Source organism: Bubalus bubalis, chromosome 2, assembly GCF_019923935.1.
Source record: "Bubalus bubalis isolate 160015118507 breed Murrah chromosome 2, NDDB_SH_1, whole genome shotgun sequence".
Taxonomy (NCBI): domain Eukaryota; kingdom Metazoa; phylum Chordata; class Mammalia; order Artiodactyla; family Bovidae; genus Bubalus; species Bubalus bubalis.
This window is the reverse complement of record NC_059158.1, coordinates 100,374,782-100,393,281: the sequence shown is the minus strand read 5'-3', so window position 1 is coordinate 100,393,281 and position 18,500 is coordinate 100,374,782. Positions and strand designations below refer to the sequence as shown.

General features: G+C 35.3%; 1 protein-coding gene across 1 annotated transcript in view; it reads left to right on the top strand.

The window, feature by feature from the left end:
- Positions 1-18,500, top strand: part of ACVR2A (activin A receptor type 2A) — a 96,746-nt gene that overhangs the window by 61,117 nt on the left and 17,129 nt on the right. Inside the window, exons 3-4 of the mRNA XM_006078645.4 lie at positions 3,991-4,100; positions 4,292-4,446. Coding sequence (XP_006078707.1) covers positions 3,991-4,100; positions 4,292-4,446 — 265 coding nt within the window. The remainder of the gene's footprint in view (positions 1-3,990; positions 4,101-4,291; positions 4,447-18,500) is intronic.

Sequence of the window (18,500 nt, the reverse complement as noted above, 5' to 3'; positions counted from 1 at the left end):
TCCTTGAAGTCCAAGGGACTCTCAACAGTCTTCTCCAGCACCACAGTTTGAAACATCAGTTCTTCTGTGCTCAGCTGTCTTTATGGTCCAACTATCACCATCCGTTCATGACTATTGGAAAAACCATAGCTTTGACTAGACAGACCTTTGTAGCAAAGTGATATCTCTGCTTTTTAATACACTGTCTAGGTTGGTCATAGCTTTTCTTCCAGGGAACAAGTGTCTTTTAATTTCATGGCTGTAGTCATCATCTGCAGTGATTTTGGAGCTGAAGAAAATAAAGTCTGTCACTGTTTCCATTGTTTCCCTGTCTGTTTGCCATGAAGTGAGGGGACCAGATGCCATGATCTTAGTTTTATGAATGTTAAGTTTAAGCTAGCCTTTTTACTCTCCTCTTTCACTTTCACCCGGAGACTCTTTATCTTTAGTTCCTCTTTGTTTTCTGCCATAAGTGTGGTGTCATTTCCATATCTCAGGTTGTTGATATTTCTCTTGGCAGTCTTGATTCTAGCTTGTGCTTCATTCAGCCCGGCATTTTATATGATGTACTCTGAATGTAAGTTAAATAAGCAGGGTGACAGTATACAGCCTTGACATGCTCGTTTCCCAGTTGGGAACCAGTCCGTTGTTCCATGTCCAGTTCTAACTGTTGCTTCCCGACTTTCATACAGATTTCTCAGGAGGCAGGTCAGGTGGTCTGGTATTCCATCTTTTTAAGGATTTTCCACAGTTTGTTGTGATTCACACAGTCAAAGGCTTTGGCATAGTCAATAAAACAGAAGGAGATGTTTTTCTGGAACTCTCTTGCTTTTTCAATGATCCAGCAGATGTTGGCGATTTGATCTCTGGTTCCTCTGCCTTTTCTAAATCCACCTTGAACATCTGGAAGTTGTTGGTTCACGTACTGTTGAAGTCTGGCTTGGAGAAATGTAAGCATTACTTTGGTAGCATGTGAGATGAGTGCAATTTTGTGGTAGTTTGAACATCTTTGGCATTGCCCTTCGTAGGGATTGGAATGCAAACTGACCTTTTCCAGTCCTTTGGCCACTACTGAGTTTTCCAGATTTGCTGGCTTATTGATTGCAGTACCTGTGCAGCATCATCCTTTAGGATTTGGAGTAGTTCAACTGGAATTCCATCACCTCCGCTAGCTTTGTTTATAGTGATGCTTCCTAAGGCCCATTTTACTTCACATTTCAGGATATCTGGCTCTAGACGAGTGATCACACCACGGTGGTTATCTGGGTCATTAAGATCCTTTTTGTATAGTTCTTCTGTGTATTTGTGCCACCTCTTAATACCTTCTGCTTCTGTTAGCTCCATACCATATCTGTCCTTTATTGTGCCCATTTTTGCATGAAATATTCCTTTGGTATCTCTTAATTTTCTTAAAGAGATCTCTTCTTTCCCATTCTATTGTTTTCCTCTATTTCTTTGCATTGTTCACTGAGGAAGGCTTTCTTATCTCTCCTTGCTATTCTTTGGAACTCTACATTCAGATGGTTGTATCTTTCCTTTTCTGCTTTGCCTTTTGCGTCTCTTCTTTAGTCAGCCATTTGTAAGGCCTCCTCAGACAACCATTTTGCCTTTTTGCATTTCTTTTTCTTGGGGATGGTTTTGATTACCACCTCCTGTACAGTGTTACTAACCTCCGTCCGTAGTTCTTCAGGCGCTCTGTCTACATATCGAATCTCTTGAATCTGTTTGTCACTTCCACTATATAATCATAAGGGATTTGATTTGGGTCATCCTGAATGGTCTAGTGGTTTCCCCTGTTTTCTTCAATTTAAGCCTGAATTTTGCAATAAGGAGTTCATGAACTGAGCCACAGTCAGTTCCCAGTCTTGTTTTTGCTGCCTGTATAGAGCTTCTCCATCCTCAACTGCAAAGAATATAATCAGTCTGATTTCAGTGTTGACCGTCTGGTGATGTCCCTGTGTAGAGTCCTCTGTTGTGTTGTTGGAAGAGGGTGTTTGCTGTGACCAGGTGCCCTCTTCACAAAACTCTGTTAGCCTTTGCCCTGCTTCATTTTGTACGCCAAGGCCAAACTTGCCTGTTACTCCAGTATCTCTTGACTTGCTGCTTTTGCATTCCAGGCCCCTGTGATGAAAAGGACATCTTTTTTTTGGTGTTAGTTCTAGAAGGTCTTATAGGTCTTCATAGAACCATTCAACTTAAGCTTATTCAAGACTATCTTTTATTAATTAGTTGAGCTCAAGGATCTCTGTTCTTTTTATTGTAAAAAGCTACTGGCTTCTCACCTAAAACCAGTATTGCTTGAGATTAAACTTTGCTAGATAATGGTGAGTTGGTCAGTGCAAATGCCTGCTCTTACAGTGGTAATTACTACACCAGCTTTGTTTCTAAGGGTTAAGTGCTAATTTAAATATATGTGAATTTTTGTTTTTATGTTCTGAATTTGATTAAAAGGAAATATTAAGAGTAGTCAGATAAATAAGAGTAAGAAAAAGAAGATTCAAGAAATGTCAAAGTATGGAGGAAGAGACGGGGAAAACGAAGAATGAAATTGAATGGTGAAAAGTAATTTCCTTGCATTAACTAGGCTAGTATTTAATTATATTAACCTATAATTTGAGGCATATTTCTGAATATTAAATTTTGAATTTATATATTTCTCTGTAAATTGCTAAAAATTTAGCTTTCATTTGACCTTTACTTTCTATTAGATAGATATTGGTATAAATTTTATTTTAAAGTTTGATTTTGGTAAAATTGCATTCTCCCTGAAATTTCTTGGGCTTTTCACTTTAGAGTTAAATTTAACCTTATTTGAAACAACTATTGTAAAAGTTTACAGTTTATTTGTAATATATGTCTTTAAATATAACTGATATTATTAGCAATTTAAATATCTGCTTTTAAAAATTAGGTATAACTAATTTTTTAGTGGTTGATTAGGATTTGTTCTGGAGGCTAGATCTCTGTTTTTTCAGTAACTCAGTTCCTATATAGAAGGCTGCCTTCCTTCTACTCTCTAAATCAACCTAACTCTAGTCAGTTTTTGAGTTAACTCGGGCCTCTATTTTTGTCGTTAAAATTGCTCTTGTTTATCTTTAGCCCTGTTCATTGTGTTCAGGGAATTTAATTCTGCTGCAAAAATGGCTTAATTCCCAAGCCTGATTTAAGTCTCTGATGTTGAAATGTGTTCTGCTGTGAGATATGAGCAAGGATTACTTCATGCCTGTGTATTCATATGTATGAGAAGTGAAAGTGAAAGTGTTAGTTGCTCAGTCATGTCTGACTCTCTGAGACTCCATGCACTGTAGCCTGCCAGGCTCCTCTGTCCATGTATTTCTCCAGGCAAGAATACTGGCATGGGAAGCCATTCCTTTCTCTAGGGGATCTTCCCGACCCAAGGATCTAACCCTGGTGTCCTGCATTGCAAGTAGACTCTTTACTGTCTTAGCCACCAAGGAAGCTCATTTATCTGTATACATATATGTGTGTGTGTGTGTGTGTGTGTGTGTGTGTGTGTGTGTGTATATATATATATATATGTATGTATTTATGTGTGTACACACAAATGCAGTTTTTTACATATAGTGTTCAGTTTTTGTATTCATAAAATGGAAAGGCTCTATTTCCTGTGAGGATAAAGCACTCTTAGACCAAATTTCTTCATTGACTTTATGTTCCTCTTCAAGCTTGTCTGATAATTAAAGAAAACAATAAAAAGATGGTTGCCTTAGACTGATCATTAAAATCCAAATTAAAGAACTTGTTTCATAGAACCAATGTGATTGTTATAAAATCAGCTGTTGGATTTTTTTCTGATGATATTTCATAGTTGGTTTCAAGGAACATTTTTTACTTTTGAGAGTTGATCGTTGAATATTAATAAAAATCTCAAAGTTGACTATAAGTGACTTACTCATTATTTTATCTCTGAGAAGAACTTTAGTAAAACACCTATTGTAGATTGAGAGTAATAATGTTGGTTTTAATTATTTCTTCTCTTTTTATTTATAGGACTGATTGTATAGAAAAAAAAGATAGCCCTGAAGTATATTTTTGTTGCTGTGAGGGCAATATGTGTAACGAAAGGTTTTCTTATTTTCCGGAGATGGAGGTCACACAGCGTAAGTTCACAGGGAAAACACATAAGTCTGTTCAACTATTAGATTGAAAACAAAGCATGTTTGTGTTAGAATAATTTGCTCCCACCTTCTCCTCCTCTGTTTTTCTCCTACAATTTGGCACTATAATAAATATTTATTGTGGAATTTTATTGACCAAATCTGAATGATTTTCTTCCTCCTCTTTTCCACAGCTACATCGAATCCAGTAACACCTAAGCCTCCCTATTACAACATCTTGCTCTATTCTTTGGTGCCACTTATGTTAATTGCGGGGATTGTCATTTGTGCATTTTGGGTGTACAGGCATCATAAGATGGCTTACCCTCCTGTGCTCGTTCCAACTCAAGTAAGTTATTATCTAATACTTCATGCTGTTTTTGATTGTATATTTTAAAGAAATATTCCTGTGGAGAAACCACAGTAGGTAGTTACAAATTTAAGCGTGCAGGAGACCTGGGTTCGATCCCTGGGTCGGGAAGATCCCCTGGAGAAGGAAATGGCAACCCACTCCAGTATCGTGCCTGGAAAATCTCATGGACAGAGGAGCCTGGTGGGCTGCAGTCCATGGGGTCACAGAGTCAGACACGACTGAGCGACTAACACTTAAACTTAGGCGTTGAGATAGAGTAGAATGAACAGTATTCCCATTCCTGTTCTTCTTTGGAGAGTTCTACTGTGATCATAGTACTTATAAATGTGGGATACACTCTACTGTGTTTCTTGAGAAGTAATTGATGATGGAGAAGTGATATCAAAACTTTTTCTTTCCCTTCTATTTTCTCCTCCATTCCTAAGTTTTTGTGCCTTTTTCAAGACTTGCCAAAACATTCTTTTATCATGGAGGAGAATTCAGTAAGTAACCAGGAATGTGGAATAAAGAGGTTTCACACAGGCATGAAGAGGATGCACCTGAAAAATGTCGTTCTAGGGAGGAGGAGCAGAAGGGCAGCATTTCTCATCATGTGTTGTAGTTCCAAGTATATATATTTTATTTGAAGCGTATCAAGTGTGTAACTGAGGTCTGAAAACTTCTTTAATGCCCTTGATTCTTTTTCCCTCAACACTGAATATCTGAAAATATAGGTGTTGTGGGTAGTCAGAATAAATTCTGAAGTTTTTCTTCATTCTCTGTTATGAAGATAGTGGCAGCTGATTCAGTGCTTTATAAGGATTTTTAATATAAGTAGTTAATATTCTACAGGCAGAGAGGAAAGTGGTAACTTTTGGTTTACTTACTTGAGATGTCTTTAAACTCTAATTTATGTTTCTTTGACTTTTAAGATCACATTACCTCCACCTTCTGGATCTTTTGGTTTAACTGTTTCTCTAATACCAGTAGGATTAATGGTTAAAACTTGGTAGAAGAAAATAGTTAAGTCCTATAATTTAATGACCAAAATAACTTCTTCCCTTTAAGCTTTATTTACATAACATATTCCTTTCTTGGTGCTTGAACCAATCTGTTAGCATTAGATCATTGATCCTTATAATCTTTGTAAAATATATATATGGAGAAATAAGCCTGAAGGTAACATTCCTTATTTAGTAAATTAGGTAAACACAGTATATTTTATATAGCTGAAATATTTTAATTTTTAACAGTAGATAAATTGTGGGTTTGTTAAAAATCATCTTTTAAAAATACTTTAAAATTTAAAAAATATAGTGCCTAATAAATATATGTAGTTTACCTCAAATGTCCATAGAATACACTTTACCTTCTTATTGGTGGTAACTGTTTTTTATTTAATATCTACATTTGAAAGAAAGAATGTTTTATACTGTAATAGTATCTGAATTTACCCTGGATTTGTGATATAATAGAAACAAACTGGATACTACATTTAAAAACAAATTTGTTAAGTTTCATCATAAAACTTTAAAAATAATAATGTAATCCTATATATAACATTGATTTATATAAATTCTAGCTTAAATTTTTGGTTGGGTATTTTTAAAGTCTGGATATCTTATATTTGAGGCCACTTTATTTAGAAATGCTGGGTTTGGACTTATAAAAAGGAAAGATGACTCCTTATTCATAAATGACAACTAAGAATGTTCAATGAGTATCCATCTCTGTGGGTTTTAGGTATTTTTTGCAGTCGTTAATATTTTTGTACACATTTATTTAGTGCTTGTGTTGTTCTGTACATACATACCGTTTGTATGAATTGTATAAATTACTGAAAAATAAGGAATAAACTTAAAAAGGTTTTGAGGTGGAATGACTGGGATGGTCAGACTGTATTGTAGAAAACACAAGGCCATGCCTGACTTGCTCCTTCCGTCATGAGCTGTGTGTGGGAAAGGGGCATTGTCACCAGTGTGGAACTCCGTTACGTCTTCTTTCACTGTCTCAGTATAGTGTCATGCTATCTCATTTTTGGTGAGGTTTATGCAAACTACTTCTGCAAGACTACTTAGTGGCCCTCTTGTCACAAAATGCTCAGTTTTATTTCTCCTTCAAAAAATGATTGATAGTTGTATCAAGCATTAATTGTACATTTATAGTGTACTAGATTACTGGTAAGTTACATAGATGTGTATTAATATATACATTATATAAAAATATTAAAAAATACGTAAAACTTCCCCTTGATTTCCAGTTGTAACCAGTATGTAAGGATCATCTTTGGAATTTGTTCAGAAAAACAAAACAATACCCCTGGACCATACCCGTGAAAGTATGGAATGGGGCCTGGGATATTATGATTCTAATAAAAGTTCCCCAGGCACTTCTGGTGACCAGCCAGGTATGGAAAGCACTGATCTGATTTTACCTCACAGGGTTTTTTATGTAGTGCTATAATGCCCATTGTATAGATAAAGAAATTGAGACATAGCAAAGCTCACAAGTATCAGAGCTGGAATATGAACCAAGGACTCTCTGACACTAAATCTTTGTTCTTACTGCTTATCCTGTTCTGCTTCTCTTCAGAAAGCAGATGCTTTAGCTACCTCAGATAATTCAGTAAACATCCCTGCCATCTCAAAATCATTCTCTAAGCTATTTTCTTACTTTGGGACATTGAGTAGTCTGACTACTAAAAGGAACAATAACATGATCACATTGTTTCACAGAGGACAGAAGCGGAAATAAACAAGTAATAGATAAATAGAAAGGCATATTTATGTGTTTTCCATTAAAATTTTTTAGCACACATTTTAGAATAGGGTTTATGAAGATGGATTGGGTCTCAGGTAAAGATTCTTGTGTTTCTGAGTTGATGGTGCCAATGCCCTAGTTATTCAAGACTTGTTTGAGGGGTAGGAGAAGTAGGTAGGGGAAATAGACTACACAGTTGAAGTCTTAAGCTGACTTCGGTATTTCACCCCAAATTCATGTCTCCATATTCAAAGTTTAATTTCAGGACCAGTTAGGGAAAGATCTTACATTCTTGTTGTGCATCTCTGCAACATTGTCCCTCTAATTTCTTCAAACACTTTTAGACAAAATTTATCATTCCTTTTCTTAGGGAAAGCTTTCCTTAAAGCATTGGCTAAAGACAACTTAGCCATTAAAGATAGCTTATTGATGGATCATTTCTACAATAAGAAGTACATTTGAAGAGAATTTATAGTGATTCTCAGCAGAGCAAGCTAAAGTTATGTATACTGTGCTCATTCATTGGTCTGATCTCAGTCTTTTATTCTCTTTGGGGAGAAAAGATCACTATTATGGAGGTATTCTAGAGGACTAAGTGATATATCTAAATGAATCTCTTAATAAGCTGGTTTCTGGTAGTTAAATGGTGGAATTCTTTATTTCCAAGACATCAAGTTGTTTATAGTTTCTTATGATTTTGTTAGTATTTTATTCTGAAGACATGATGTAGAGATGTACATGCTTTAAAATCTAGTCTCCAATGATGGTTTTAATTTATTTTAAAATAAAAAATATTCTAAAATAGATTTATCATAGTTAAAGGCGTAGAAAAAAGTAACATGCTTAAAAAAAAAAAAAAACCCCAAAACTATGCTTCTTTCTTTATAACCTGTAACCACTATATATCTAACATTGTTTCACGTTATCACTGTCTTCCCGGCAATCCTGTATGAAAGCCTTAGAGACAGCTACTTCTGTTCCTAGCCCTGTTATTTATGAAGTCCAGTTCATTTACCTTTTCATCCTTTCTGATCCTCTTGTTTTCAGGACGTTTTTATATTGGAGGCTGAGATTATTTCTGCAGTCTTGTAGCTGGTCTTGTTTCCAGTCTCTCTCTCCATCTATACTATTTGCTATACAATAACATTTTACATGTCTGATTATGTTACTTCTGTGCTTAAAAATATTTGAAGGCTCTCAGTGATCCAGCAGCAAGAATACAAAGTTTGAAGTCTGACAGTGGTCTTCCATACTTTTCCTTTTGATTATTTCCTCTCATTAATAGCCTAAGCCATCCATCATATACACCTAGAAGGCTATTAGTTATGTGCCATCCTTGAAAGAAGAGAGAAACTAGTGCTCAAGTCAGTTTCTCTCTTTTGTGATTCACATGAATAACCTTGGTTAAGAAAGGTTTTAGTCATTTGTGAGCATGTTCCATTCTCATACTTGATTATAAGCTCCTTAAAGATGAGGTATATATTGTAATCACTACTGCTCCTCACACAATATTTCTATGTAATAACCATTCTGTAAGTAATGAATTGCTGAATTGACTTTGTTTCATTTAATGTTATACTAAGATGATAATGCCGGAAAAGGCAATGGCACCCCACTCCAGTACTCTTGCCTGGAAAATCCCATGGACGGAGGAGCCTGGTAGGCTGCAGTCCATGGGGTCGCTAGGAGTCGGACACAACTGAGCACCTTCACTTTCACTTTTCACTTTCATGCATTGGAGAAGGAAATGGCAACCCACTCCAGTGTTCTTGCCTGGAGAATCCCAGGGAAGAGGGAGCCTGGTGGGCTGCCGTCTATGGGGTCGCACAGAGGCGGACACGACTGATGCGACTTAGCAGCAGCAGCAGCAAGATGATAATGCAGTATATTCAGGGATTGTTTCATAAATGTTTGAGGTGCTTTACGGCTTTACTTTAAAATGAATCTTGGGACCATGTTTCTTGGGGATAAGATAAGTTGAATTATTTCAAGGTTTTATAAGAAAATGCCATTATTCAGTTTTCTGTGATCACAGGTGCAAAAACATCCTTTTAATTTGCATCACCTGGGTCACATTTCTTTTACCTGTCCTGAAACTGTTTTCCACATGTAGGTAGATGCTCTTATGAGCTCCAGTCAGTAAGCTGAATGCAAGCTTGTTTTTTTAGTACCAGTGAGTCATGAATATGAGGGAATTGATGCACTGACTCTATTATTGAGAAGTTTTATTGTGGTTAGAGTTAGTGCGATTTCAATAAAACTGTTTGCATTGTTTCTATAACCATATATAAGCTTAAGTTTTTTGCTTATAAAATCTCTGTGCTAATAAAAAAAATACCACTTGATAAGAAAATGCATTTTAGGGGCTAGAAATTGTTTGCATTTAAGAAAGTATGAAGTTAACTTCTTGTTAATTTTTGAAGGCTATAGTAATAGAACTCGAGTATTGCAACATTGGTACTTTTTAAATGACATCAGTCTCTTCAGTCCTGGCATCGTGACATTTTGTCTAGGTTTTGATAAGGACTAAAGGCTTTTAGATGTTTAGAATACTGAGTTGAGCATACAAAATAATCCTATTGACCTTAATATTAAAGTAATGATAAATTGATGTTTCACGCTATGTCAAATTATTATCCACCAGGAAACCAAGCCATCTCTGACGAGGTTTGTAGGATTTTCCTGTTAAGTCTATATATGTTTAAAATTAAGAAGATACTAAAGGCGCAGCATAATAGTATCCAGCCAAGTCTGTTTAGGAAAGTGTGCTGCTCCCTTATTTTGGAAGAATGCAGGGAGAAGTTTACTGAATTTTGTTGAATATTTAATATGCTAATATTCAGTTATACTTACAAAATAAATATTATATCTGTAGAAGTGCATCTTGAAGTAGGTTGACTGCTAAATGGTTGAGGTTTGTGAACACATTTCTCTTTATTTTTCTCTTTCACCTTCTGTTCTATTTAAAAATTAATTACAAATGGTTGCTTGTTATAGCAATACAAGTTATACAGAAAGAAGTATGTCCAAAAAAAGAATCACTTGTTCCTCCTTTTCCTTTATCAGTTTACTGAAATAACCAGTTTTAGGTTGGTGTGTATCTTTTGACATTTTTCTCTAATCTCACTTGTTTGAATATATACTTTTCTTTTTTATAAACTATATAATGTTATTCTATAGCTACTTTCCTTTTATTTAACAGTATACCGAGGATAGCTTTTCAGCTCAGTACTTTCTAATCTATCTTGTTCTGACTGAGTGATGTTTTTAAGTGAAGTTTAGTGCAGCATAATGCATGCTCACGAAATACCAAAAGTTGATGTTTTATTGGCTTAGAGTTTGTGTTAGGTTTCTGCTAAGGGCTAAAACTTACATTTCGCAAGTAGTTTTTAATTGTATTATTTTCGGATATTTAAAATATGGTGATATCATGCTACTGTATACTCTTGAGCATATTTCTTCCCCTCCCCACTATTCATGCCTAAAAAGTAGCACAGGGCTACTAGAAATGCTTTCTGTGTTCATTATTTTTGTATTATGACCTAAATTAGAACTTTTATGTATACTTTTAAACTAATTGTAGGGAGAACTGTCATAAATGATCCATAGACATGCTGCAGCTTGACAAAGTGTTGCTCTAGGTGTGTATAAGTTATTTCTCTTACAAATGTACAGACAGATCCACTTGGATTGGCTGAAAGCAAAAAAGAAGGGCAGGGGAGAAGAAGTCAAAGTGTTGGGGGATTGGCGGGGGAGGGGGAGTCTGTATCAAAAGCTTAACACAGGTTGATGCTGCACATTAAAATTAATCAAAACACCTTATTTCTAAAAATAACATACTAAATTAAAAAATCTTGAGATCAGTTTTCCTTTGGCCTGCGGAGGGCCCCATTCCATTTGCCAGTTGCAGATGGGGCTGTTGCATATAGACCAGAATGCCTAATATCTCCTTTTCCTTGTCTGCCAAGGAGATGGTAGGTAGAAAGAAGTGAGTTTGCTTTTCTCTGTATTTTTTATTTCCTGAGTCTCCTCCTCAATCTGATCCATCATTCCTAGCTACTTCATTGCTGTCAAACTTTTTTCTATTAATTTGAGATAATAAGAATGAAGAAGTCCATTTGTTTGTTAGTGAAAGCTGTTTGCATCAGGTAGGCCGGGAGGTGTTCACATTGGTTGGTTTTCTTTTTGTTGAACTGTTCACCTGTTGCTTGAGTGCCCACTGTGCGGGGTATGCCAGGCGCTGTGCTCGATGCATAGTATTAAGTGGCTCAGGGCCAGTCCTTGCTGGCCTTTTTGGAGCCCACAGTTAACATGTAGCTGCACTAAAAGGTTGGTTGATTGGTTGTTTGACTCTGCAGCTTGGAAAGGAAGGGTGAAGAAAGTAAAAAGGGAGTTGCGTCAGCAAATTTGGGCAAAGATGGAAGAAAGGATTCCAGTTCTGTGGTGATAGGGAGAAAAGCCACATGTGGGATGGTGGGCTCACTTTAAGTGCTCAGTAAGTGTTAGCTGTTAATTGCCAGCCACCTCAGAATTGTACTCCAAAGGAGGAATTTTTTGAAGTTGTTGGTTTCAACGTCAAAACTGATGTATTGAAATCATTTTACTTGAAATTAACTTGAAACTATTGAGACACACACACATACATGTATGTCAGTACTTGAAGTTAATTTCGAATAATGGAAAAATTTCATTTTGAGTACTCTGTCAAGCACTTGTACAGAGCACTTTATACATATTAGCTCAGGTAATCTTTCAATACTCATGATGTAGGTTCTGTTTTATTACGTTTATTTTAGAGATAAGAAAATCAAGGCATACATAAGTGAAGTGACTTGGCCTAGAGTCAGGCTGCTTAGTGGCAGAGCCTGGGCATTTATGTCTTGAATATTATCCATTGAGTTAATTTTAATTGAATGGCTTATTTCAATAAATTATTAGGTCAGGTCCATAAAAAACTAAAGTCAGATAAAGGGAGGGATTAGAGTATATAAATTAAATTTAAAATAGTTTTTATAGTGACTATATATATTGCCTTGCAGATCAACATATCAGTTTTGCCATATCACAATTATTACTGTATAGCATGGTCCTTTTCCTCTTTACTTGCAGAATACAAATGCTAAATAAAAATAAAATTTCTTCTGTACACAGTAGTAAACCTGGTGCTTCTAAGCAGCAGCCAGAAGAATGGGCATGGCTGCAATATCTCTTTCAGACTTATAATCCCAGTGCTGGCTTTGCTGATGAGCTAATCACTTCTTATGGAACTTATTCAGAATCCTCATTCAGCCACCTTGGTCTGTCTTTACTTTTGCAGAGTTAGATGAGGAGAAACTGTGGAAAGTAGGAGTTGATATAGCACAGAGAAATTGTGAAGATCTGATTGGATAGAATCATGGCTGTGCATTTGACAGTGTCAGTATTATCAAATCTGTTAATGTATAATGTCTTGCTTTCCCTAGCTCAGAAACATTTGTCCTGATACACATACTATATTATTTCTTTACATATTCTATTTCTGTCAGCTTGGCAGTAGTCCTTTTTAAAATTTGCAATTGTAAAATTTCTTAGAATTTAAGATTGCTAGATGATTAGAGGAGACAAGTCCCAAATTTGTCGATTTTTAAATACTTTTCTTAGAGTACTCAATTCTTCTTGATGGTCCGAAGAAGTTGTTGAGTGAGTTATTTAAAAAGTATGTATAAATATAAATCTTGGAATGGTTTAAATAGTAAGAGAAGACTTATAGTACATTTCCTATATTTTTATTTATAGTATGTAAAATCCATATTTCCAGAAAGAGTTCCTTGTATTCTGGTTCTGTATATATAACTGCCTACTGAATATCTCCACTTAAATGTCTCCAAGCACTTAATAGACAAGGGTAATGGTCTTCTCTCTCAAACCTAGTTCTCACTAAATGCACAGTAACCATTTAGCTACACGAGTCAGAAATCTAGAATGTGTCCCAATACTGTGTTTTTTCTACCGAATCTGCCTCCCTCTAGTTCTTACGTTATATTTCTCAGAGACGCTGTCCTCAGAAAATCTTTTCTTACTCATTTTGCCTAGTATTTGTTAGGGTTCTCCTTATAGATGCTCACGGTAACCAAATTCCTCTTTATTGCTCTTATGTTATGATCATACATTAATTAGTAAGATTCTTTGATAGTTTTTCTTACCCACACTGTATAGTGTCAGGAGAGCCTGGGCAGCCAGTGCCTGGCACACACTAGGTGCTCGGTAAAGACCTGTTGAATGAACAGAGAAGTATTATTCATTCCTTTCTGATATTTGTTAATAGTTAAATTTCTTTTTCCCTTAAGGAATAAGCAGCAAGTCTCTTTCTCAGCTGGCAACCTAATTACTTGACGTTAATGTGCTGATTTTGTTTTCACTTTATCTCTGGTCGCAGTGCATGGTATTCAGGTTTCATTTTCCAAGTTGAGAATCCAGACTATTTTGTTCAGTTGCTTTTCATCTGTTTGTGTATTTTAGTCAAATTTTTTTTTGGATTCCTATTGAGGCCTGTTCTTGGTGTCTCTTCTTTTGCTTGGATTGTCTTACAGCTTATTCTAATATTCATTTATTGAGAGGTATATTGAGTAAATGTACACTTTTTGATAAGATGCATGGATGGCACCTGCTTGCACAGTAACATCTGTGTCTCTGAAAGTACCGTATAGAAACAAAAACTGAGAGATGTCTAAGCTTTGGGAAGCTACAGTCTAGTTACTTATTTGGCATGCGTTCCTTCCAAGGGATAAATTTTACTCTGGAGTACTGAGAAGATGTTTTGATAGTGGGATTAGCTAAGCCTTTTAGGTGAATTATTAAATAATTCTGAATCATTATCACAGGAGAAAATCAGAAGCAGGAAAAACTCGTTAAGCAACTGGTACACATAAACAAGCTGTCACTCTTTTTTGTCGGTGCTGTTGTTTTCTGTAGAAATGTTGGAAACTGGGCAAGTATAATCAGTGATTGGAGGGATTTGAAGCCTTTCTTTACACTTGTGACAGTATTTCTCTTGATTTTAAATTGGGGCCTTACTTATTTTGGGATGACTAGGAAAATGAGACTCTTGAATCTTGTTCCGTATCTGAGTGTCCCGCATCTGAAAAGAATGCATGGGTTTCTTCCCAGGGCCACTGCTTGACTTCCTTACCCTGCTTGTGGCTGGGTCAGTAGTTAACGGTGGCCTGGTCTGTCCCTGTGATCTGCTCAGTTCTGATCTTACTCTTCTCCTATCTTACTTTCTTACCCTAGTTGTATTATTTATGTTGTACACACCCACACAGGCACCAGAAATGTTTTTCTGTCTCACTGTAAGGATTTTTCTATCTTCCTTGAAGGGAGAATGCAGTAGTTCAGAAAGTTGGAGATTGTGGATTCTGAAGACAACTGTCTGAGAAACTCAAGTCTAGCTATATAAAAATTTCTTGTGCTGCTCTTCCAGTTTTTGTTAAAGGCAATACTGCCCTCTGGTGTCCACAATCCAATTCCAACCCATAGCTTCTTAATTAAATTGGTTTTTTTTTTTCCACTTTTAAAGTTTAGACCCTACAACGTCTTAGAAAAATGCAAAAATTATTTAAGACTTTCGGTTTAGTTTATTTGCTGGCTTGAAGTCTGTTGGATCAAGTAACTTGGGATCATACTAGAGTCATCTATATAATACCTCTTATCTGATAATGTCCAAAATTAAAAAAAAAAAAAATATTACTTTCCTCTGTTCATAAGGAAAGTGTTCTTAGTTCTCATTTTAAAAATATGATACATTGGATCATTGCCAACTTTTAAAAAACGAAATCATTATTCTCCTTCACTTTTGTAACTGATGTGTCATTTTTCATTTCATTCTGGATATAAATCATAATTTCTTTTGCCTGTGTTTTTTCTTCACAAGCACGCCTTTCATATAATGATAGAGGTAAGATGCATTGATGTTTGTTTGATGGCTGTGGAACTTTGTGGATGCATACTAAACATTTTGTTCTTAGATTTTGTTGTTGTTGCTTTATTGTGCATCCTTTATAGTTTATAAATTTATGTTATAGTTTTTTCCACTTAACAATATTAAAAATATTTATTTTATCATAGCATTAGTTTTGGGTTTTAAAGAATTGTTAACAATGTTTATACTTATCTAAGGTGAAATGTGGAAACGATTGTTTTAGTTGATAAGTTAACACCTGATGGCTAAATTTTTAGCCTTAGAACCTTGGATTGGTTAATTTTTATAGTATGTCATTAATGTCAGCATGTGCTCATTTTTAACAGGTGCTGACTTTCTCATTGAACCCATTATCTTTTAATGTGATCTGTATTTTCAGGTAGTTTATTTCATCTTTGGCATCTTTAGTAAATGGACTGGCTAGAGGAATTATAACTTGATCTTTTGCTGTCTGGGAGTTTTAAGGGTTTTATTTAGATTAGAATTGGCCTTTCATGTGGAGAACTCAGAATGAGTAAAATGGTCGCAGACAGCTTTACAGCTCCTCGCTTCTAATCTTGTATCCATTCTTGGCTCTAGGGATGATGCTGGGTAGTGGTGCTGGGATGGTGGCCACTGTTGTTTCCATGCAGCTTCTCAGCATGATTTCTTCTGCTGCCATAATTTTCACATACAAATGGGGTAAAGAAGAGATGTGATCAGAGGCATGTTCTAACGCGTATCTTTTTCACTGGGCAAAATAGCATGGGTACTGCAAGAGAACTGGAACTTAGGGAGTTTTCAGGAATCCTGTAGTCCTTATAGTTGTCCCTCCAGAAGTGGTTTTTCTCTGTAGCAGGGCAAGGGCATGTTTTATGGATAACATTAGAATGTTGTCATTATGAAGTTTAAGTTTGAATTTGTCTCCCGAGGTGTTCATGTATTTTAAAGGTATAAATCTTTCTTCCTAGAATCAAGTGTTGAGTTTTTCTTTTAATTAGTAAAATGATGCTAATAAACAAAATCATTTTTAATAGTCTTAGATTATAGGATAAATAAAAGCTAGATGTAAGAGAAGCTGTTAAAGCTTCCTGTAAATGTAATGAAGAGCTGAAAAGTATGAATTAGAAGAATATTCTAATAATCTTTTACTAGAAAAGCAAAAAGATACATTGATTGGTATTATAGATTTTATAGTTATAATCTTACAGAGTTCTCATTTTTAAACCTGACCTTTCCAGGAATTATAGAATATTGTTGAAAAACACATATTTCTAAAAGTTGTGACATTTTGTAGGTGCTGACTTTTTAGACCTTTTTCTCACCCTTTGAAAATTGGCCTGTGTTCTTGTCAGTTTAAGCTTCTTAAGGTAATTTTGACAAAGCGTATTTCAGGCTGTTAATATATAATGTTGACCATAATGGTAATAATCATTAAGAGAGTGATCTAAGATTTCTTACTGAAATAATGGTAGCTTCAAAACTTTGTAAGTAGAGTCTTGAAAACTAACAAGAACTTTTAAAAGTTTATCTGTACATTTGGAAAACATCCAGTGATTTTTTTTTTTATTGTAAACATAGGCATTGAAAATTTTTGTTTCCTAAAATTGTTTAATATTACATTAAAATCTTATTTTGAACAGTTAATATATTCTTAATTTGAGATGTGGATTAAGTCATCTAAATCCTGTTTTATAGACTGGATCGTATCCACATGGTTGGTACTCTTTAGAATAGAGAATGGATAATGTGTATGTTATCTAAAGAGACATTATCAGTCAGTTTATAAAAGTTATTACAAATCTTAGTGTGTATGTATAGTACCATTTTACTTTCTACTTGGTTATTTTCCCTCTTCAGCTTTCAGCCCTCATCTGCATGGTTTAATTTTGGCATCCCTGCTTTGAAAACTCAACTTTTCTAACTTTTCTCTAAAAGATGAGGGAATCATTGATTTTAACTTTGTACTTAAAAGTTTTTCAAATTGAACTTTTTCTTTCTAGTTAGCCTAATTATTCTTTTATGCAGTTATCCAATAATTCTTGAATTTTGAGGACTGAGTGGTTTCCTTTGCCTTTAGAAGAGTGGTTTTCAGCTTTTTGCCCTCTGTCTCCACGTTCACAGAAGTCCTCTGTCCCTATCAGTGGGATCTCTTATTACAGACCTACTTGATCAGTCAGGGGATGAGGGAAGGAGGGAGGGTTTAATACTGGTAAATGTCACAGTCTTGTTTCCCGTCCCACTGAGGGGCCATACTTCTGTAAGGGTTACATTTGACTTCTTGACTTATCACTTTGTTAACTAAAACAATCTTGACCTCTACTAACCTTTCATATTTTGAATGTGTGAAGGAAACGCAACTTGTGTAGACATTTAAAAATTATCTGATGTTAGAATGGGTCACAGGAAGTCTTCTGGTTTATCATACTGTTTTAAAATAGGAATTCACAAAGGATTTTTAGATTGTCTACTTCAGAAGAAAAAATTACATTATTTTTTTCTTTAATACTTTGCAATGTTTCTATTGCTGAGAATCTTTCTAACGTAGATGTCAACTTTTAAAAAATCTTGAGTGGCACTTGGGCTGATTAATGCCTAAAGGGAGCACTAACTGTCTTGAGGCATTAGAAGACGAGTTTTGTTTTGTTTTTAAAGGGAGAGTAAAGGCAGAAAGACATGCATTGATGAAGGGGGTGACATATAAATTTATAAGTGTCTTAGGCTCCACCCAGTGCCATAAAGTCTGTTGCTACAGAAATTTTAGTTACTTCTTACAGTATTCATTACCCAGGCCTTCAAATATTTCTGGAAGCTTTCCAAAAGGCTTCCTTCCTCATGCTTTATTTGCAGATATTAAACTAATGCAATGCTTTCTGCAAAGGGTTGGCACTTCACTTTGTATAGGAGGATTCCCTGGTGATGCTGTACTCCTATTTATGTATTTGCTCCATTTAAAAAATTAACTATAGCAGTATACTTCTCTTTCATTTACCATAGTGTATCATCTAATGTGACCACTTATTTTCTGAATTATAATTTGTATTTTCTTTGCCATTAAGTCCCAGAATACTATCTCAGTCAATTCTGGGAAATAACTATAAGCAAAAGGATGAAGTGTTACTGGGTGGAAAAATTAGAATGAACAGAGCAGTTTGGTTATAGCAATACTAACTTAACATATTTTTATATGTGCTTTGTATTTGAAATACTTACTTGTAATGTATTTGAAAATAGCCGTGGGTATTTCTGATATTAGTGAAAAAGAGTTGAAGCTAAACACTCGTTGGGGAAAGTAATGGATTTTGAGGAGTGGGTTTTTGATGCATAGCCATAATTTTCTGTTCTGTTACTTTTC